This window comes from Lycorma delicatula, chromosome 9 (genome assembly GCF_047948215.1).
Source record: "Lycorma delicatula isolate Av1 chromosome 9, ASM4794821v1, whole genome shotgun sequence".
Taxonomy (NCBI): domain Eukaryota; kingdom Metazoa; phylum Arthropoda; class Insecta; order Hemiptera; family Fulgoridae; genus Lycorma; species Lycorma delicatula.
In genome coordinates, this window is record NC_134463.1 from 130292738 (window position 1) to 130317551 (window position 24814).

Genomic DNA, 24814 nt, shown 5'->3' on the forward strand with positions numbered 1-24814 from the left:
TTCCTTAAAAAATTCTACTAAGGCATTACGTTATTCACAGAATTACAAGATTAGTATGAGTAAATATTATTTTTTTGAATAAAAATGAACATCAAAACAAACAAACCCAAAAGCAAACAAGAAGTTACAATTAAAGATTTAACTGAAATGGAAATAAAAATAAAAAACCATATAAGGTATTTTAAATAGATTTTTAAAAGGGAATTATTGGAAATCTTATTACAGATGTTGGAAATATTAAATATACAGCAGGATTAAATCAGAAAATAGTTTATTTTAACAATTAACAGAACCATTTTGTGATAACATTATAATAGCAAAAGTTAAACCTTTGCAGAATGCAAATTAAAAGATGGAAATGAACTAACGGTTAAAAAAATGTTATGGATTATACGACAGCAAATTAGCTGGAGCCTGTGTAAAAGCAAAACAAGGCACACTATTATCTACCTATTTTCAGAAAAATAAGAAAAATTTTTATGGATATTTGTAATTGTTCTTTCTTACACATTTATGACCCAGTTAATATATTTTGGGTTAATTTTCTCTGCAAGATCAATTTTGATAAAAGGGAAGTCATATTTCATTGTTGTGCCAGAACATAAAAAAGACACTTACTTTTGAGTGTATATGAAACGTATAGTAAATATAAATACTTGAAACAGTAATAGCAAGTATGTTATGTTGCAAGTATAATAAGCCCTTTTTGAATGGTGACTATTGTTAATTTTAAGAGATAATCTAGTTAACAATATTTGTAAAAACAAATTAATTTATAATTCTCCACTTACTAAATAGAGATTTAAGGGAAAAACTATTTTACAACATTTGGAAAAACAATTAATTAGAATTCACCAGTTACTAAATACATGATCCATATATGATCTACATGATCCATATATGTTATATGCTCCAAACAATAAAAAAAAAAAATGAAAAGAATGTTTATTTTGAAGATAATATTTTTTCAAATATGAATAATAGACATAATAAATATTTAATAAAAATGAAAAATTTAGATGATTCTTCAAAGTAAAATAGTATGATCTCACTTTTTAGCAGATGTAATCAATTTGGTAGCACCTCAGAATTAATTATCCATCTAACTCATATACCCATAAATTCCATACTGTGAGCCAACAGAAATACTATTATTTCCACTAATAAAAACAGTTCCGCACAATTAGCAATGTGAAATCTGCCAAAAACACAATGAAATAATTTATTCGTATTTAAAGTTATAGTCTTAACAAACAACCTAATGAATGACTTTTTTAAATTGCAAACTCAAACATTTAAATATTTATTTTCTGATACAAAGTGATTCATCTCAAACCGATGAATGGTTTGTCATTTTGAGAAAAATCAGCAATAAATGGAATGTATATACAAATTTTCAAATTAATGGGATATCTTAACTTACAGAACTCGGCTGTGTTGGATTAATCAAGGCATCCTGTGTTGAGTTATTAGAGTTAGTATCTCCATTTTGGTGTGGCGTATTACCGTTCGGTATACCATCAAGTAGGTCCGGTTTCAATTCAGATGCGATGTAATGTGTCCATAATGCGAGTTCAACTCTATGTGGACTCCACCAACCATTTGAAGCTGAAACAAGAAATTAAATACAAATAAAAAACCACCAAAAATGAAATAATTAGAATTACTGTACCTACCTCGTTTAATACAGAAACACTCAACACATCAGCTATAAAATCTTATTAAAACACCCCGGGTGATTCAAAAAGGACTTTACAACTTTAAAAGCTTATAAAAAATTTATGGAGATAATACAGATTTAGTTGAGGTCTCATTTTGTAGAAAAACAACATCAAGTTTGTCACCCCAAATTCACTTTGGTTCAATATGGCTTCCACTTGTAATGTGTCATAAATCCCTCCTGAAGTCGATTTCATTCCAGACTGTAGCCAGCAAGTCAGGTGTTACTTCTGCAGCTGCAATGTTAATTTGACTTAATATATATATATAAATAATAATAATAGCTCAACAAGATCAGCAGGCAAAGGTAGTACACAAAACTGATTCTTAATAAAACCCCCATAAAAAAATCCTTAACTGGGAATAGAGTATCAGATCATTCCACATCAAATCAACAAAAATAAATGCGCTTCCCAAATTCATGTCCACTGATTTAAATAAAATTTACAAGTTTCAGTACGAAAACAAACTCAATTTTCTCAACCTCTGTTACTATGAATCAGACTTTGGGATCAAAGCAAGTGCATTTTTTACCACATCTCATGACAAAAGTGCAAATGATGGTGTGGGTCTGTTAAAAGACTTGCAGCTAGAGCAAATCTTCAAATGATCTACAATGAGTCATTACATTTCCATAACAGTAGAATTGAACAGCATAAAGGAGAAGAGGCTTCGTAGATAGGACAATGACAACAAGGTATGACAATGACAAATATCAGGTACTCAGAAACTCCACTCTTTTCTTCCACTGAACAAGAATCAGGTGTGTGAGAGTTTTCATTTTCTAACTCAACAGTAGCAAGCACAACGAATATTGATGATCTTAAATTCACAGAAATGGTTGTGTTCTTGATCTGCAAATATGATGGACATTGGCGGTTGGGGTGTGTTCTACACTCAAATTAGGAAAATCAAACAGCAAAGATGAAGTCCTTATATCCACATGGACCTTCACCTTCCTTCTACTACCCAGACTATGAGTATGTTCTTAATCTATGTAGCGCAGTGATGTTATTTCAAAAGTAGATCCCAGGGTAAATCCAACACAAAGAGTTTATAAACTCTCAAAGCAAGAAGTGGCCAATGCTAACCAGAAGTTGTAAAAAGAAGTATACACTGTGTAATTCTTCTGTAAATATCTTTGTTACTATATGAATTGCAGTTAAGTAGCGAGTACGTACAAGTTTATTATTTTTATTTCACCATGATTACATCGCACTCACATTATGAAATATTTACCACATGTACAACACATTAGGAAGAAAAATTTTTTTTTCAAATCTTGCTAAGTGATATATCACATGAAAGCCCATTCCAAGAGTTTTAAAATTACACAAAATCAAGTTCTCTAGTTCTTATAAGAGCTGAGAAAATTCATATTTTGTAATTATCTGAACCTTGTGTTTTGAAATATTTTCACTTTTTTATGGGGTTCTACACAAAAAACTAAGCGACTGAAAATCTGAAAAAAAAATTTTTTTTGCATCATCGATCCTGTGAATTTTGTTGAAATTGATAATTGTCAAGTTGTGAGGTTTGTTGATTTGACATGGAATGACCCTGTCCAAAAAATCTTGGATTTCTAAGTGGTAATGAGGTGGCGCTCCATCTTGTTCATCATTGTTTAACTCAGGAATTGGAAAATTTTGAAGCACATCCAGATAAATGATACCATTTACAGTTGTCTCTAGGAAGATAAACAGGCTGTACAGTTTTTGTTTACTTACGGCATAAAAAAAATGACCTTCAGGCTTCACCTACGCGCTCATGACAACAGACCCTCAGAGGGTTTTTGCTACCCAATATTAAGCAGTTATAGATGTTCACCTTGCTACTAATGTGAAACGTTTTAATGTACCATTTTTACAATTTTATCCATCATTTCTACACAAAACTGCAGCTAAGCAACTTTGTCATCTGTAATGTGTTGAACCGTGGGTAGTTTGTATGGCTTAAGTGCAATCATTTACGTAATACGCACCAAACTGTCGTTTGTGGAATACTAGTCTCACGTGATGCACATAGAGTTGATTTCTTTAGAATTCGTGCAAAGCTTTCTCAAAGTTGTTCCACAGCAGCTTCAGGGACACATGGGCGTCCTAGTGATTTTGTTTGTAACAGAACCTGCCTCAACAAAGGTTTGGTGTCAAGAGTAAATTTAAGCCTTTAGAAGGCTCCCTACCGTACTCTCTACAAAAATTAAATTAAACCGCAATTGCAGACTGCAAATCATTAAACCAAAACACACAGCTATCACATTCAGTACCAGTAAACCCTGGTGACAGGTGCTGGTTGCCAAATTCTATACTAATGAACTACAAGAGTTAAAACTAGATGTGTTTTGCTATGAAATGAGACCTCAACCAAATCTGTAAGTTATCTAAATACATTTTTATATGGTTTTAAAGTTGTGAGGTCCTTTTTGAATAAGCCGGTGTGTGATATATATACACAAATACTCAGTCTTTCAAATTAAGTGCAAAAAATTGACAGATTGTAGTGGCAACATTGACAGGACCATTCTTTACGTCAATAGTTTGCTGACTGGACTCTAAGAGCGCTTGAAGTGAAACAAAATTTTCATTAAAAAATCATCTTTTCAGAAGAGGCACATTTTTGGCTCAATGACTGTAAACAAGCAAAATTGCTGTACTTGGGATAATTCCAATCCAAAAATTATTCAAGAACCATTGCATCTGGAAAAAACATAACTTTTGGTGTGGATTGATTAATGGTATGATTGAGCCATTTTTTTCTTTTTTGAAAACAAACAATGAGTGCTATTGTAGTAAATTATGAATGTTATCGAGCTATGATTTGAGATTTTTTGTTTGAAAATTTTGTTTTGAACTAGATGTAATTTTAGTAGGAAGGTGTCACATGCCACACAACCGCTGAAATGATTCGGTTATTGTGTTAAGAAGTTGCAATTCGATAATTTCAGAAAATTGTACACTAGGGATGTGTTCATCTGAACTTGATGGGACCTAGCTCTTTTCGGATTAGCTGGACCCTCATTAAAAGCTTATTTATTATGATACAAGGGTATCACACAGCCTAACGTGAGGATTTTAGTAATGAATGAATGAAAAATTAACTTACATATATCAAATTAGGAAATTTACATAGGAACAGTACTGTAAAAAGAATGATCAATCAGCTTCGGAACAATTTTAAGAATAAATTACAGAATTTTAGAACTTTTATAAAATTAATGACGAATTAAGTGAATGAATTACAGTTCAAAATTTTTCTATCAAAATACAGTACAGTAACATTAATGAATTTAAAAAATGCGAAAGAGTCTACAGCTATTATTTTTTTTAAATAGTCCATTACACACTTCTGTTTCATTTTTGATGCTCGTTTTTTCACCGCTTGGTCCTGAGACATTTCATCAACAGAAGTTTGGCTTGGCTGGTGAAGTGTCATTTTGTTTTTCAAAATGTGACATCAGACTTTCCAGTGCTGACGTAGCTTCTGTATGACTCATTACCATATTTTCTGGCTCCTCTTCATCATCATTGTAAGTTTCTTCATTATGTTTCAAATTTCATCAGTTAAAATAGCCTCTCCATTGTCACAACGGAGAGGCAGACGTGACGTCTGTCAATATTAATCCATTCTGTTACATCTTCTCGCAAGTTTTCAGATCCTTCAACTGGTTTTAAGGTTACATGTAAATCGTCATATACTGCCTTGTGACTGTCACTTGGATCATCTTCAGGATAACTAGCAGGCAAATTGAGCCAAAGCTTCTTCCATGAATTCTAAAGGATTTTCTCATTCACTTCTTCCTGTGCCGATGCAGACATATATCTTGATGTTAATGTCAAAAATTGTTACGATATCAGGTTTTTCTTTGTCGTTGTTTTCATCAATGTCTTCGATGATAGACGGACTTCTTAGATAGCCTAATTTTCTTTATCTCCTTCTTTACAATGGGGACAGAGTTTAAAAAAAAACCACTGTCAAAAAATGTCAGCTGTCGTCAATGCCTTCTTTTGGTATTTGTAAATGAGTAGCAGTGACAAAGGTTTGTTTTTTAATGCCCTTGGCTTAGCTGACTTGCATATTAGAAGGGGTGTCAGCCTTGCTTGTGCTATCCGGTTGCATTTGCAGACAAGAGAATTGTTATTCTGTCTTAAGCCTTCTTCTGACCTTTAACTTTAAAATCTAGTTGATGCCAATGACTGTTTAGGCAACATTTTGTACAAAAGACCCATCTCATTAGCATTATATATTTGTAACAGTGTGAGTTTTTGTCTTCAACATATTTTTCAAAAGATTTAACACATTTCTCACTTCCAACAGCATCACCTGATAATTGTTCTCCTGTTATTTTAAGTTGGTGGATTCCATGCCTATATTTCCACCTACTCAACCACTCCTTACTAGAAGTAAATTAAAGATCACCATTAAGTTTTTTTTATTAAAAGATAAAAGTTTTTTCTTGAATAATAGGTCCAGAAAGTGGAGCACCATGATTACTCTCCTGCATAAACCATATAAATACAAATCCTCATCTACCTGCTCATTTTTTGTCTGCCTATCTGTTGATCTTTCATTTAGACTATCTTTTGTGACAAAAATCTCCAATTTTAATTCTGTTTTTATTTTCTACTCGAACACAGTGGAAATCCCTACTCCATAATCACTAGCAATCATTTTTAAAGTCTCACCTTTATCAATCCGATAAATAGCCTCTAGTCAATTCTGAATAGTGACCACTTTCTTACATTTGGATGACATTTTTTAAAATTAAAATAAAAAAGCCAAAAGAAAATTACTGTTTAACACAATCAAATACCGTATCTATACTGTAACAGTGTGATACATTAACTAAATAATTACTGGATGACTATAAACAATCACCGAGTGAGGCAAGTGGAAGGGGATGTCTTTCCAGATAGGAATGTGGTGATGACTCCTCTTGCCCCATCCACTTCACTTCTGCTCTGATTTGACGTATTGCACGTGCGATTTGCCACTCTTGCTGTGGTGACTCGACACCAAACTCTCAAGTACGTAATTACTGTATCACTGACAGTTCGGTACAGTAGTGTTATACACAATTTTAAATAATTACAGACAATTTATGTATGACATCAAATTAATTTACTTGCAAAACCCTACACAGTATTCTTGTGGTACATCTTTTTTTATCATTCAAAATTACCTGTACCTGATATTTATTTTTTTAATCTGAACCTGTTTCAGATAAAGTGGACCTTCAGATAAGTGAATTCCAGATAAACACGTCCCTAGAGTACAACAGACATCTACATATACAATGTTTATGCTGCAGCCATTTATAAAGTGAGCTTAACAGCAATAGCTCTAGTCTTAGATTGCAACCGTACTGAATGCATTGCATATGATCTCATTGCTCGCTACTTTTGTCCTTACAAATGAAAGGAAGTGCCAATTCACAGATTTTTGATAACATGTATAACCGAAACACGTCAACAGGTGATTTAATTATGAAAAAGCTAAGAAAGGTAGATAAATGTACTCTATATAAAAATTATGATGACTATCTAAGGAAAAAATGAATATATTTTAATAATTACAGAAAATACTTTTTTTAACCTAACTTGACTAATAATAAATTTATGCTTATGGACCAATGAACTTTCATTTATCAGGTGATTAAAAGAGTTAGCTATTTCACTTGGTAACAGTTGCAATATGTAACGTTCCATTTTGATAAGCTCTGTAAGAAGAAAATATGAAGAGTAAAAATATTTTATTACGCAGGTTCAAAATAGTATTTATAGAAAACAATATTTTAAAATTATTATGTTAAATATTTCACATCGAACCAAACAATATAAACTAAGTCACAAGAAAATAATCAGCCGCACCTTGTTTAGTAATTAGCCCATGCAGTTAACAACCCATCTTTCCTTTTCAAGAGATATGATATTTTTATTTTAAAATATCACTACATCCAATCAAGGTTATTATGATTGTTTTTTAACACTTTGAACCCTGGGCTTCTTGGCACATGGTAGTCTCCACGGTAACAGAGTAATTTAGTAGACCGGTTTAAAAAAATTCCAACTTATAATTGTAAATTTCCTTACATGAGTTTTATCACCTGAAAGAAAAAGACATGCAGATTTGTTCTATGTAAAAAAAAAGGGGGGCAAATGTGACTTCCCAAAGTTTATGAATAATGTTGAAAATTCCCTTTCAAATGCAGAAAATAAAATAGCTGTGACACAAGCACTTAATATTTTTGTAATTATTATATGTATTTTAAATTATTTACATTACATAAAATGTACTTTTAGAAACACTGTAACATATAATATAAATATATTTATATATTACTTAAGTAAAAGGTTATGTCACTTAAAAGAAAAGTTTTTTTTAGTAAAATACACAAAATGCACAAAACCAGTGTCTGTGATGTTTTACTTCCAGTGAATACTACTGTTTCACACATTTCTGATTAGTTACACATGAGAACTAGGAGTAGATAGAAAGATTATTATTCTTAGAAACTATTTTAAATTAAAAAAAAAAAACAAGAGTTGTTACAATGTTATGAGTGTAACATTGCCGATAACAGGATATGATGAAGTTGTAGGCAGGCCTAAATCTAATTCGGTACAAATAGAATTGTCAGCAGAAACATTAGGAATTTCAGAAGAAAAACTAAGAGGAGTAATAGTAGCACTAGTAGGCCTAGAAATGAATCATTAGAACTATCACTAACTGAAGGTTCAGTTACAGCAACAAGTTTTTGAACACCAATGGTTATAATACCATCATCATCTGATGAATACAAATCATGATCACAAATAGCCAGATCTCATATGTCAGGTCCCTATCCTCTTCATCTAGTTGCCATCAGAACCGCTATCAAAATAATTCATTAATTTGTTAATTGAGGCACAATCTCAATTTCTTTGTCAGAATCAGAATTTTCTCGATTGCTATCTTCCAAGATATCAAACAACAAACCAACTAATTTAGGGTGATAAATATTACTAATTTTGTTAATTTTTAAACTATAATAATAAAAATAATTTTGTTGATAGAATAAACATGAAAAATAAATCAACATGCACCTAAACGAATTTGCATCACAAATATTATTTCACTGAAATTAACACAGTTAAAAAATGATTCTATAGAGAGAGAGAACAACTTTATATATGAATTCAGTAAGAAATACTGAATATCTAAAATCAAAGTGGACTTGTCCTAACAAGATAGAGAATTTTAAGCACAGCTAGCTACAACATATACTAGTCCGTCATTCGACTGAGCAAAGAAGAGCGGAAGAGTTATACTCATCCATCATATACAATGTGTTAGTAACACCCACACATTCTTACTGCAAAAAGAGATTATTTATTCAACTATACTTTGTACTTACATTTATGGAGGGAAAAAAACCCCGTAGTAAGGATAAATATGTATGTTATTCTCAACACTTGTTTTCATTCAATACTCATTTATTTGGTACTTACATAAATAACATCATCATCCGATGGTTTTACCTGTTAATATTAATAAAGACCAAGTGGATACAAGCAAAGCACTGTTAAGAAGAAAAACTTGATATTTTATTTTTATAAAATAACATTATTCATCAAAGTTAAGTGTACATAGTACAGACTGTACTTCACCCGATCAGTCAACAACAAAAATGTTTTTATATGAGTGTAAGTTTGGAATTCATATTAGTTTGTTATAAATTAATCATGTTATGTTACTTTTTATCACTACTAACACAGATTAAAAAAAAGAAGAGGTCTGTCATATATTTTTCTTTTTCAATAATTTTAAATAAGAATAAATTTTTTTTTACCATGAAAGTCAAAATCAGCCAACTTATATTTAAAAAGACAATTTATGTTATTAACAGTAATCTTTCAAAGAAAAATAGTTTGAATAAAGGGAGATTTATCGGTAAACTTATATATTTCCACAAATTGTAAATGCATTGAATGCTGTTAAATATCCATACAAGAATTTTGCAGCATAATTCTCTGGATACACCTTTTTATAAAAACTTCACAAGTAACAGTAATACTTACATTCTTTATTTAGTCTTTCGACAGTAGTCTGAATGTGTGTGACAAAGTTGAGGTATTCCTTAGTTGTATAATCTATCCCTTCTATGTCTGGTATAGCCATAAGGCACTCATCAGCCATAAATGGCGCTTTATCTGGTGCAGCTGCTGCTAAAAGTGCTGAAAAATAAAAACGATACAACACGTCAAAGCATTTACATAAAAATTGTGCGTTATGCCATTCTACTTTTAAGTTTGCCAATTTTGGGTTTGATTCTCGATGAGGGTTTATCTTTTTTCACCTCTGATTTCACTGATCTCATTTTCCACATCTAAATAATGTCCGAGGTTGTAATACTAAAATTAAATAAAAGAAATTATAATGAAGAAAAAAAAATTGCACAACAAATAATTAAAACTATTTTTCAGAAACACTGGCTTCAGTAAAATTTAAACATTAATTCTGAATATAGCAGGATGACAATCTCCTACACAGATATGTATGAATTTCTTATGAGTGTAGTGATAATAAGTGGCAATCAAATAAACAGATCCTTACATCTTTTTAGATCACCAGTAATTATACTATTAACATAGCCGATCAGTGCTGTTACAGACTGTTAGCCCCTTCTATTATTCATTCGCATTAATTCAATCTTATATTTAATCTGAAAATAATGAACTGTATCTAACCTCAGTAAATATTTTTGAAAAAACTACAATTCAGATACAAAAATTATGCAATCTTGTTCCAGTAATTTAGTGTAACATTTACTTGCTATACATTTTGATAATTGCTAAAATAAAATTTATTTTAAGGGAATTTTTAACGTTATTCATAGTTTTATTTTTACATCAGTAAAATGAAACTACATTTTTAGGCATATGCATCCGTGCACATTAACAGAATGCAATAGCTTCTTGTAATTTTAGAAATTTTTTTTTGTTTTCGATCACGTGACTGGTTTGATGCATCTTTCCAAGCTGCTTCATTATCTAGTGCCAGTCATTTCATTTCATATATACCCTACATCCTACATCCTTAAGAATTTGTTTTCCATATTCCAAATTTTGTCTACCTGTCCCTGCAACATCAAAGCAACCATTCCAAGATGCCATAAGATGTGGCTTATAAGTCTGTTTCTACTTTTGGCTAGATTTTTCCAAATCCATCTTTCTTCATCAATTTGCTAGTACACCACTTCATTTGTCACTTTATCCACCCATCTGATTTTCAACTCTCATAGCACTGCATTTCAAAAGCTTCTAATCTTTTCTTCTCAGGTTTTCCGATCACCCAAGTTTCACTTTCACATAACGCTATGCACCAAACATATACTTTCAAAAATGTTTTCCTGATATTAAAATTAATTTTTGATGTAAGCAAATTATATTTCTGATTGAAAGCTCATTTCGCCTGTGCTATTTGGCATTTTATATCGCTCCTGCTTCGTCCATCTTTAATAATTCTATTTCCCAAATAACAAAATTCTTCTACCTTCATAATCTTTTCTCATCCTATTTTTATATTCAGGTGTCCATCTATTTTATTTTACTACATTTCATTACTTTCGTTTTGTTCTTGTTTAGTTTCATGCAGTAGTTCTTTGGTAGTACTTCATCCATGCCGTCCATTGTTTCTTCTAATTCTTTTTTTACTCTCGGCTAGAATTAGTATCATCAGCAAATTTTAGCAGTTTTACCTTTTTTCACCTTGCACTGTTACTGGGGATCTAAATTGGTCTTTAACCTCATTAATTGTTAGTTTTATGTAAAGATTAAAATGTAATGGGGATAGGGAACATCCTTGTCTGATTCCTTTTTTTATTACAGCTTCTTTCTTATGCTCTGTGATTATTACTGTTGCATTTTGATTCCTGTGTAAATGTTAGCAATTGTTCTTTTGTCTCTATACTTGAATCCTACATTTTTTAAAAATCAGAATATTTTACTCCTGTCTACATTATAAAATGCCTTTTCTAAGTCTATAAATGCCATGTATATTGGTTTGTTTTACTTTAATCATCCTTCTAATATTAATCTAAACGCTAAAATTGCTTCCCTAGTCGCTATACGTTTCCTGAGACAAATTGGTCTCTCCTAACACTTCCTCCACTCTCCTCTCAATTCTTCTGCACAGAATTCTAGTTTAACTTTTTGATGCACAAGTAGTTAAGCTAATTGTACTGTATTCTTCACACTTATCTGCTCCTACTTTCTTTGGAATCATGACAGTAATACTCTTTTTGAAGTGTTGACAGAACTTCACCTGTTTTGCAAATATTACTCACCAGTTTGTATAGCCTATCTATCGCTTCTTTACCTGCACTGCACAGTAATTCTGCAGGTATCCCGTCTATCCCAGCAGCCTTTCTCTTATTCAAATTCTTTAATGCCCTATTAAATTCAGATCTCAGTATTGAATTTCCATTTTCATCCTCTTCGACTTCCTCTATAACACCAATTTCTAATTCAATTCCTCCATCTAACTCTTCAATATATTTTACCCAGCTATCAACCTTTTCTTGAGTTATAAATCATCCTTATTTAACACATCATTAAATTTGAACTTTTAGTGGAAAACACTGTAAAGAGAACACTGCCTATTAAAAGAAAATTTATGAGCGATGTGTGAACTGATTTTCTCTGTACAAACCTGCTTAAGATTGTTGAGTGCAGATATTTGATTACCAAATGGCTGTAATAACATCTTTGAAATTTTATCTAATTCTAATAACTGCCACACAGCATCTATTTACAAAATACTGATACTGTCAGTAGCCTGGCAACTACAGATACAAAGTGAAGGAGAATTTTACTTCTTAAATGATGTAGTAAGATTTTTATCCTATAATCATATAAAATCTATAAAAAAATAATTCAAACTACCTATTCTTTTGACAAGGGACATTTATTTTGAAATCCTTTTGCAAAAGAATAAATATCAAAATTTTATAACAGGTTTAAAGAAACATAATTTCTTACCAGAAGCCATTGTTGTACCAACACCTTTCAAATTACTAAGCGCATTAATAGCATGCTCCAGGTTGGGCAGTTTACGAAATGCTTTCTTTGTTTCATTCATTACAGCACGTGGTGTATTAACTTTTATCAAATAAGATAACTGCGGATAGAATTTTCCCCTCTGAAACAAAAAGATTCCACCATTAACTTATCAACTGAATGCGCCTTTATAACTCGATTCTAATTACTAACAAAGATAGGTTTTTAGCTTTTCTAAAAATGAATATTTCAGACTCCCAAATGGCTGTAGTATCAACTTCAAAATTTCATCTGGTTCTAATAACTGCCAGCAGCATATACTTACAACATACTAATCCTGTGAACACCCTGACAACTATCAACACAAAATGAAGGATAAATTTATTTCTTAAACGATGTAGCAAGTTTTCTGTTCTATAATCCGATAAAATCTACAAAAACAATGAGTATTATTTTAATACAAGTACCGTAAACATTCTATATAAATAGATAAAATGTTAAATCATAAACAAATCATGAATAATATTTAAAAGCTAAAATTTAAATTACCTGGGTACAAATGCAATATAAGTAGCATTAGTTATTTTTAAAAGTTTATGTTAATGTTAACATAGTGATTCCATTAATGGCATTGTTTTAAACTGATCAGCCTGTGAACAGCTTTGTAAACAGTTTTACAAAAAGTTTTAAATATTGTGAGTACCTTATGTTTAAAACTTATATTAACTGCTGTCTGAATGGGAAAAGAGGACTAAAGATCGGAGGAAGAAGAATAAAATGTATATGTTTTGCTGATGACATGGCGGTCCTGGTGGAGACTTCAAGAAAATTAAATGAAATGCTTGATAAATTAAATGAAACTTGAAAAAGTCAGGGCATGAGGATAAACAGAAAGACAATCTGTACAGTATTAGGTGGAAAAGAGGAGAGGATTAAGATTAAGACAGAAAATGAAGTTTTAGAGCAGGTGAAGAAATTTCACTACTTAGAGAGCTTACAACTGATGACCTGACTTGCACAGTAAAAATTAAAACAAGAATATCAAGAAGTAAGCAGGCATTTAATAAGAAGGGAAGACTGCTGTGTGGAAAGATAAACTTAAGAGTTAAGTAAGAAATTAATGAAATGTTTTATTTGGAGTGTGATGCTCTACGGAGCTGAAACACAGATGATGAGAATGGCAGACAGAAACCAAGTTGAGGCTTTTGAGATGTGGGTTTGGAGCAGAATGATAAATATCAGATGGCAAGACCATCTAACAACTGAAGAAGTATTAAGGAAAATTTGAGAGAACAGGAAAATGTTAAATGCGATAGAATATAGTAAAAGAAACCGGCTAGGACATTGTATGAAAAGGTTCGTGTATGAAAAAATTAGTGGTTGCATTAGAAGAATCGGTGAATGAAACGAAAGGAAGAGATTTCAAATGATGAATGGAATTAAGTAAAAAGATAAATATGCAGAAACAAAGAGGTTAGCAAAAGATAGAACAAGTTAGAGAGCAGCAGCCGTAACAGGACCTGCCCTAATGGCAGAACATTATGACACATATATTTAAAATACACACTTAATGACTCGCTACCAGAAATTCTGAACAAGTTTATAAGTTATGTGACAAATTTATATATAAAAACTAATATATGAAATAGTTTAACTATTTTTAAATTAACATTAATGAATAAAAATTATCAAAAGGTAGCAAAAACATAGTTTCTACCCTTCCTTATTCCTGTCCCTGATGATATTTATAAAAAGAAAAAAACAAACTGCGAGATAAATGCCTTATGTTGTAGATTATCTAAATTTTAGTTCTGCTATTTAGCTGACCAAGACAGCACACTAAGGCGTCATACATGCAACAGACTTGTAACGGCACCATTAGATGACAAATTTAATGAGTCACAATTAAGAATAAAATGAAGGAAAAAGTTTTGAAGCATATAAAAGAAAAATTATCAAAAAAATATATATTAAACTGATTTTAATTGTTTAAATTTAGACAGAGAAAGTAAAAAATAATTTTAATTAATTATATATGATACTTATCGCACAAAACTTTTTTCTTGTAAAACTTTGTTTTGTTCATTATTATTTTTTAATTACTTTTAATGCACTGTGGTCTTTTTATCAGCTGAAAAAGTAAAACAGCACGATACCGTATTAAAAAATCACGGTTTAATTTTAAAGTAACAACGTCAATCATATAAAATCAGTTTTGAAAGTAATGACATATAAAAAACAGAAAATAATGAAATGAACACATAAAATATTGCTACGAATTACAGGTCAGATTAACATTTCTATTCCATTAACAAAAAAAGGACTTTTTAAATTTCAGTCAAGATGAAAATAATCGGTACTGAAAAAATAGAAAATAATAATTACTAACGAAAATTACTGTAAAGAGAAAGAAATCAGATAAATTTTTTGTAAATGACAAGTGAGTCAATCCATGTCAAATCACCCACAATGGTGGTTGCATAACCATATTTGATTTTTGTAATTTTTTGTACATACATTCTCTTTATTTCAGAGTTCAGTCTTTTAATTTACAAAAAATGTTTGTATGTGTTAGGTTAAATTTTACAATGCCCCACGTGCCAATTTTGTTGTTTTTGACACTTTTAATTTTTCCATTATCTGAGAAACTAACTGACTTAAGAGATTTGAAACAAAAACCATTGTATTCTACACAAAAATTACTATATACTATGTGTAAAACATTTTCCTATCTTTTTTATTTATTAATCAGAAGTATTGTTTTTTAAATTCCAAATTCCAAAGCCCTTTCAGGTTAAATGCACGGGCTATAAATTAAAATATATTACTTTACAATTCTTCAATGAGATGATTTAGTATGTTTGATAATATTCTACACTAACCACCTATACTAAGTGTCTTAAATACAAGAGATCAAAGTGCATCTTTAAAGAATCTTTTTGCTACCTCAGATATTAAAGGTAAAAAAATGACCAAAATTAACATTTTTCAAAGATAGATATTACTTTATATAATGTTACATAATTAAAAATAAATAAATAAATATAACAGAATGAAAAAATTAATTTCCACTCACAGCTTGTTTCCATTTCATAAGTTGTACCAATTCCTCATGGTTAAGATGTGCTTCTTTGCCTCGTGATTTTATCTTTTTGGGTAGTTCATTTTGATACCTAACAGTCAAAAACAAATTGCATAAAATAAGGGAAAAACATTAAACTATAATCTTTATTTAACCAAACAGAAAAACACAACAAAAGACCGATAAAAATTTTTTTTTAAAAAGGAAAAACACATTAGCACATAATATAATAGAACAGATAAAAATAAATTTCTAATGAAAAGAATATGATTTATTATGATAAATTAAAAAATAATGATGCATTTATGCTTCCTTGTAAAAAGTAAATGAAGTATTGTAATCGCAAAAAATTTCGTTTCAGGATTTCAACGGAAATATCCATTTTGGTATGACATATATATGTATGTACGTACATACGTATTTCGCATAACTCAAAAACGATTAGCCATAGAATGTTGAAATTTTGGATTTAGGACTGATGTAACATCTAGTTGTGCACCTCTCCTTTTGATTGCTATCGACTGAACCAATTGTCCAAAAAAGCGCAAAATCCTAAAAAGTTTGGATTTTGGACTTTTTCTTAACTGCAATAATAAGCCCTCATTGAGAGCTTTTAAACAATATAGCATAAGTGGTATTTATTTTCATCGGTGTGAGTTATAGCTAAATAAAAATTGAATGAATGGATTTAACTATTTGGATCTTACAACAGGATGGCACATCGGTTTGAATTCAGAACAGCTCCGTTCATCGGTTGAATTCAAAACAGATTTAAGAACCATATCTCCAGTAAACAGAAAAACTTATTGTCTTAAAACACGGTTTGTTTGTTTAATGACTTATAAATGCATAAAATCTATTACCAAAATTTGTAGAGAATTTAATTCTGAGAAAATTCATGTAAAATAGCGCAATAAAAACCAAATACAAGAAATTTGATTTTATTATTAATAATTAGTGTGTGAAAACAAAACGATTACATGTACAAAGCAAGTTTTCTTTCTTACACAGTGCAATGATACAAAAATAGTATTTTCTTTAAGACCAATACTAATGTTATTCAGACAATCAAGTTTATGTCTCTTTCTCAAATTCACTGTCAAATTGAAAATTATGGTTTTGTAAGTTAGTAACAGAGAAATCAACTGGACAACAATACATTTTATGTCAGTCATCAGTGCTTTGCATGTTCTACATTACTGGAAATGTTGCCAATACCAGTGAAGTTTAATTACATGTGTGTGTTTTTTTAACCGGTATAATACTGCAGCAGTATCTTTGTTATTTACGACCGATTAATACACCGATATTATATTTATCTTGAGGGTGTCTGATGGAAATGCAACTGCTGCTATTGTAGAATATCAAAGACGTTTTCCTAACCACAGAATTACAAATCATAAAACAATTAGTGGAACATTCCACATTTACGAGAAACGGGTACACTTCTCAGCATCAGTACTCACCACAACCATTCTAACCATCATGATAAAACCATTACTGAAGCTACTCAATGCAGTCCAGGTGAGAGTACACAACGCCTTCCCAGTGATTCGCAGTATCCCAGTCCACGCCATGGAGAACACTTCATAACAAGCTGCATCCTTACCGTAACCAACGAGTACCTACTCTTCAACCACGAGATCTCCTCTTCGTTTGCAATATTGCAACTACTGAATACAAACTGTTGACAACACAGGTTCATTTTATTTACTGATGAGACTCGGATTACTCTCAACATCATCAGTAACCTTTGAAGTCAAATCCACATAAAACAGTAGAACGTAATTTCCAACACTAATTTAGTGTCAACGTGTGGTGTTGTCTGGTTTAGTTTACTATCGGCTAACTGGACCACTCATTCTTCCAGGACATCTAAATTCAGAAATTTACTTGGAATTCCTTAAAGAAGAATTGCCACTGCTATTAGAAGATGAACCACTAGCATCAAGATACCACATGTACTTTCAGAAACCGCCTCCCCACTTATCGGCATACTTAAATGAGCAATTTACGGAGCGATGGATGGGCCACACTCTGGTACCAAGATCAACTGATCTAACACCATTCGATTTTAGTGAGAGGATGGATGAAAAGTATTGTGTACAAGAGAAAAGTTCATATGCATGAAGAATTGGGTTGGTTGTATTGCATTACAGATGCTGCTGCACAACTTAAGGAAAGTCGTGCAGAATTGCAGAGAGCAGTGTTAGCAATCCGAAAGCATACAACCAAATAAATTTAGTAAAAGGACAGATTCTTGAAAATTTATTGTAAACTTTAATTAAGATATCAATAACATTTTTTTTTAAACACTGTATCAATTGCATGTTCATTTTTTTTAGTTTATAACATAAAAGTTTCCATACAGTATTACTAATAGAATCAAATTTCTTGAACTTTAGTTGTTTTTTATGGGGCATTTTACATCAATTATCTCATAATTAAATTCTGTACAAGTTTTGATAATAAATTTTACTCATTTATTAACCATTTAACAATGTTTTTGTTAAATGTAAAAAACATGATTTTAAACAAATTGTTCTCTTCTGTCATTGTGAAAACTACTTGGATATGATTTTTCAACTTGTTTTATTCAATTTATCAAGTCAGAAACCATAAGAAACCAGTTAGGTTACCCCTAAAATTTGGGTTCCTTTCCTAGAATTTCAGTATGGATTTATTTCAATCATTGCCCAGGAATCAAGGTGAAATCTTTCACTAGCCATAACAGAGCGATTTTTGGCTCATGTTTATATGAACTTTCTTCATTTTCAATAGTAGAATGAGTTCAGAAAGCACCAGTAACACAACATGAATCATCATGTACAAAAGGATCATTCATTAGAGGTAAAAAATTATAACATAGATAAAAAATTATGTATTAGAAATGCAGTTCAAATATAGGAGAAAATAAGTTATAAGCTACACAAGTAATTTTCTTTAATAATAATGGACTCAAAAGCAAAAGCTTGTATTAATATTGAAGACGTATTGCACTTTTATCTCTTCAGAAGAAAATGAAAAGAAAAATGAGGTAATCAAATATATAAAATGAAATGAATACTTTATAGTAATGAGTTGCATGAACACAAAGAGAAAAAGGAAAATAGTTGGTAAACAGATAAGAGTTAAGGCATCTAAGTTCTGCAACACCAGGAAATCATCAGAGGATACTATTTCAGAAACTGAAGAGTATGAAATAAGAAGTTAATATGATAATGATCAAAACAGCACTTAAATTCAACTGTTCCAGTAAATCACCTTATAATATGTAATAATTATAGCAGTCCATAACACAAAATTTAGATAAAACAAGCCATGGCTTACAAATTAGATAGAAGGATGCAAGTAAAGTTTGTAGAAACCAAACAAAAACACTTACGTTGAAAACAAATGTACATATTAAAGAATGTAGGAAATTGAATATATTTAAAAGGAAAAAATTCAGGCAAGGGAAGAGATAATATGCTGAAAGATTTAAAAGTTACAGTTATATATCTATAACTTATCCTCATAATGAAGATAAATTAAAACTGATGGATGAACATAGGAAGTAGTAATCTTATCCTGAAATTCTAATACCTCAAATGGTCTACACTAATTGCTTAATGCCATATGGAAGAATAAAAAAATTATTTAATAAAAAATAAAATCTCTTGTAATTTGTTGCCATTAATTCTAACAATCCTTAAAACATATTCATCGCTGTTACAAATCTTTTAAATACAAATTCCACAAATTAATAGTGACAGTGTGTCCATTATTAAAATTTAAAATACTGTATTTTTCATAAAAAGTTCTGTTAGAAATGAAACTTTCTTTTGACTCTGCATTAAAAAAAGGTAACTTCTACAAATTTAAGTAAATTATTGTGTAAAGAAGAAATGCAGTTTCTTCTAAATTTTTAAAGAATGTAACATTTTCTAAAAAAAAAAATATACTAAGACATATATATATATATATATATATATAAACGTGAATTTTCATGGGCTGATTAACCCATAATTTTTCTGCAGTTTCATAAATATTATTGCAATATTAACATTCTGAATGAAGCATTTTACACAGAGCATAAACATGTAGAAATTTCTTTTGTATCAATATCTTCCTTACAAGTATTCTAGAATCTATATTTGCAATCACTTTTGGTTTGGTTTGCTTGGCATTTCATTGAAGCGGACAGGACTGGAGGACCACACTGTCTGATGCATCCTTGCTAAGGGTCCGTACCTATCTGGGAGCTGCGCATGCCTTTTGGTGAATCCGGTTCCTAGACTGGTGATAAGGTGCAGTTTTTGGTTTAGTGGGTTCAACTTCCACATACCTGGGGGGGGGGCATCATGCTTTGGCCCTTCTGGGCCTGCATGGCTCCGAGGAGTGATTCCAACATCTTTGCTCCTCATTTGGTAGTTCCACCACTGCGCGCGCTTATGAAAAAAAAAAAAAAAAAAACTTGATTTAACATCCTCTAATTTTCAATACTGACTCAGAAAAAAGAAAACGGTTCTTTATTAAACAACATAATAGTTATTCTTTACACTGAAAAAATGTCAATAACTGCCATATTTTTTGCTTAAATTTTTAATTTTTAATTTAAGCTTGATTTGGCTGAAATCCAACTGGTTTTCAACATGTCACTACTTTTGCTTCTAAATTTGCTTCTCATGTTAATTATTGACAAATGAATGGCATTCATACACAAAATTGATCTCCTAAAATTAATGAACTACCAGAGAAAATCAAATTATAAGTTATACAAGCATTCAATTTATATAAACATTATATGGTAAAAGAAGTATTTCACAAAACAATAAACAGTATTCATTAATAACCTATGCAATCAATTCTTTACTAAACATCTAGACTTCAAGAATATGGTTTGTAAAGAGCTGCATATCTAAAAACAAAAAACATCTACAAAATAGTCTCCATACATGTAACACAATGTGGAAAAAATTTACAGTGAAGAGACTATAAATTTAGTACAACAATAAAACAAGATTATCAGTATTAAAAGAAATGTTTTCAGATTACAAATGCTGCGACTTCCTTGATCAACTTCTTCTTTTTTTGTAATGTGTATTTTACTTCTTTTAGAATAAATACTTGCAGAAAAATAAGGAAGAACTGAACTATGAAAAAAGATTTCCAATGATATGATGTGCAGGACTATGACTTCAGTAATTAAAATATTAATACCTCTGACCTTGTAATCTACATCCCCTCCGCATTTAAAAGTTCAAAAACTAAATAATTAAATTTACTTACATCAACTGTTTTCATTTTCATTTCAAAATTAACCGTGCAATACGAATTGTTAAGAATAGAGGATGTAAAAAGAAACTATAATCAGTCTAGTATTAATGAAATAGAAAAAAGATTTTATTATCAAAAACTATATATATAATTTATGATAAATTTTAATATTACACTTTTTTCAAAATCACACATCCACATAAAATTCCGAACTAAGACCAACATAAACATGTCAAATTAACAGTGGCTAAATTACATAAGCATTTTTCAAATCTATTAATTGATCATCAGTATTTACATAACATTTCTAGCATTACCTTAGGAAAAGTTAAAACTGATAGTTGTCATGACGACTAAATTAAACTGGGTACAGCAAATCCAGCTACAAAGGCAGTTGTCCAAATTAAAATGATTCATTATTTTTAAAATTTATCTGTTCATTAATAAGTGTATGTTTTGTGCTTTTATTTTCAAATATTTTTTCTGACTAAAAGAATTACTATAGTTTTTTGGATGTATTCTTTTAATGTATTTTTACTTAATATTCTCTACAAAAATATTCGGTACTGATGTATTAACGCCACCGCAGCTACAGCTTTATTTAAAAACAAAGTAGTCAATCGGATTTCGATGGAAAATGAACAGTCTATTAATTTTAATAAATGGTTATTTATATTTATTTATTTTATAAATATAATTTAACCAAACTTAACCTACGCTCGCTAACCTTGACTAATTAACACCGTAATTTTTTGAGTATTTATTTAATAAATTCAGTAATTATTGCAATTATTTATTATTTAAATAATCAAAACACTCCTGTTAATTAGTCAAGGTTAGCGAGCGAAGCGAGCGTAGGTTAAATTATATTTATAAATAACCGTTTATTAAAATTAATAAAGAGACTGTTTTGAATCTACGTTAAACTCTATATCGGCCCATTTTCCACCGAAATCAGATTGACTACTTTGTTTTTAAATAAAGCTGTAGCTGCGGTGGTGTTAATACGTAAGTAGCAAATATTCATACATACATGACATACATTTTGGTTTCCTATAAATCCTTCAATTTTGTTGTGTATATATTCATAAACATTTTTACACCGAGCCTGCTGTTTATTTAGTATACATGATTTTTGTTGGCAATTATCAATTTCAATATACTGCACATATTAAAACATATCTTAAAATATACAAATTTAAATAAAATCTAATTAAAAATATTGCAATAAAAATTAATGTCATTTAAATTCAGTCTGGAAATCAGCACGTCAGATTCAACTATAACGGGGTAATAATACCTCTTAATTTGCTGCTGACTTCAGAAAGTTAACAATTTTGGAACAATGGAATAGTATATTTTATTTTTTGTGTAAATTCTAAACAATTATTTTTGGTGCTTGTCTATTACACGGGCACCAGTACAAATTTTTCATATTTACTGATATCCACAATAACTTTAATTATTAAATGTTATAAAACTGACTTGTAAACTTAAATGAAATGAAATAATGATAGAGAAGATACAATTTATTTATTTAACTGGTTATAGTATTCATGACTCGATAAACAATGCAAACATGTCACTTCCCTGCTTGTCATTCTGTTTACTACATTTACTCAATATTGCATTTAAGTAGTGCAGTGTACTTAACAATTGTTGTGAGATTCAATATAAAAATGTAGGAATTGCCAAGTACCGAGGAAACTGCAGTTGTGTTCTTATAGAAAGAGGATATTTTTCCAAACAAAAGAAAATGTCAAAAAAACCATGATATGCATTTATAGATAAATAAAGGCGCTGTATGATGTAATAAATGGGCATGCCGTAAACAAATTAAAATTCATGTCTGTAATTGGTTATACAATTGTGGGCTTCTGTTCATTACGTTTGTTAATTTTTTTTATTCATTGGTGTACAAACAGTGAATTTGTGCAAATGAGAGTTAGACAAGGCTAAAGAAACTATTGTACATTGCAATAATTATCTATGAGAAGTGTGTGCGCCTTTCGTTGAAGTGTGGGAAACCAAAAATTGGTAAAATTAACCAAAAGTAGACGAGAGACTACTTTCCAAGCAAAAAAATCCCTGGTCATATTTTTCTGCAGCAATGGGCATTCGGCAGTCTGCCACAATGAATATTTTCTTGTGCAAGTGCCAGATAGTCTTTCCTTACTTTGCTGAAGGCTATAAAACCGCATTCAAGATGGTACAATATATCCATTCTAAGCAAGGTTACCCGACAAATCAAATCAAAAAGTTTCTGTCATTTCAAACTGAACCACACATACAACTATGTTGACTCATCTACAGGTGTACATATAAAAGCAACATAAAGATTAAGGGAATGTAAAAATTGCATAACAAAAACATTGGGATATAGCTCAACATCATACAGATGGCAAATCCGATTTGAATATATCCTAGATGCAGTATTGGCCACAATACTGGTTACAATGCATATATAACTAATAAAGTAAGTAATATTTCTATACATAATATTAGGAAAATAATGCTTCACTTTCATATTATTATAATAATTTTGTATGACAAATGTAAAATGTGTAGTGGTGCCTGTATAATAGAAATGGACCAGAACAATTTTTCTAATTTTCAATTTATTTTATTAAAAAAATATATATATATGCCTAAAAAAATAAGAGAATTATATCAAATGCAGTATAAACCATTAAAAAACATATTCATGACATGAAACTGGTTCACCAATCTTTAATGAGAAATTAATAAACATTTATCAGAAATAAGGACCTTAAAATGTGCTGAGAATGTTACAAAATTTGGTTAACAATAATCAAACACTGCTGACAAAGAATAATCAGCAAATAACGGAATATTAAATTAATCCTTTGTGAAAGCGACTATGATTTTTTATACTTTTTAGATAAAACAATTATTGTAACAACACATAAATGGTTTTCTCCTGGTGAAAAAAAAAATATATTTTACGCAACACAAAACAATTATTATAAATCAAAGTAGTCATTTTTTTAACTTATTTTAACCTTCAATGAATTATTTATAAAAATGAATTTATATGTCCCAACTCTATTTAACAAAGTAACCAACTAATCATCATTACGAATGTTCTTAAAAATATTTAACTACATACACCTGTCAATAACAAATTAATTTCATGTTAAGAGATCTTATAAAAGCACAAGTTTTTTAGAAATAAAATTACTTCATTCATGAAGTAAAAATGAACAAGTTGTTAAAAAATAATGCATCATATTTTAAGTTTATGAATATGTTTTTTCTCTTACATGAGCGAGTTTTCTGATCTATTTGTTCCTATGAACTGTATTGTAAACACATGTAATACCATGGATCTATATAGAAATATTAACCACGATCTGAAAAAACCCTGTAGTATGCTAATCAAAAGTAATACTATGGTATGAATTACTACAGCATTGAATAGGTGCTATGAACAAACACTTCAAAAAAATTGAACTTTCTGTTACTACCAAGAAAAATATGAGAAGTAATCAACAAATATTGAACCACCATTAATTTTCACACAAAAACTTTTGAAATTAATAGCTTTTTTATTTACTACTAATACCCAGACAGGTAGGTTATAATTGCTTGGACAGCATGGGCAAGAACAACCAAAAATACGAGTTAACCTACGAATTATATTTGTAGTTAAGTATTATAGGTACATATACTGTTTTACAAGAGCATTATTTAAAAA

At 30.2% G+C, this 24814-nt stretch overlaps 1 protein-coding gene across 1 annotated transcript in view; it reads right to left on the bottom strand.

Moving 5' to 3' along the window:
- Amun (protein amun) overlaps positions 1-24814 on the bottom strand; it is a 31802-nt gene that overhangs the window by 6012 nt on the left and 976 nt on the right. The window contains exons 2-5 of the mRNA XM_075375459.1: positions 15832-15928; positions 12738-12897; positions 9777-9932; positions 1424-1608 (exon numbers count right to left, since the gene is read on the bottom strand). Of these exons, the coding sequence (XP_075231574.1) occupies positions 1424-1608; positions 9777-9932; positions 12738-12897; positions 15832-15928 (598 nt within the window). The remainder of the gene's footprint in view (positions 1-1423; positions 1609-9776; positions 9933-12737; positions 12898-15831; positions 15929-24814) is intronic.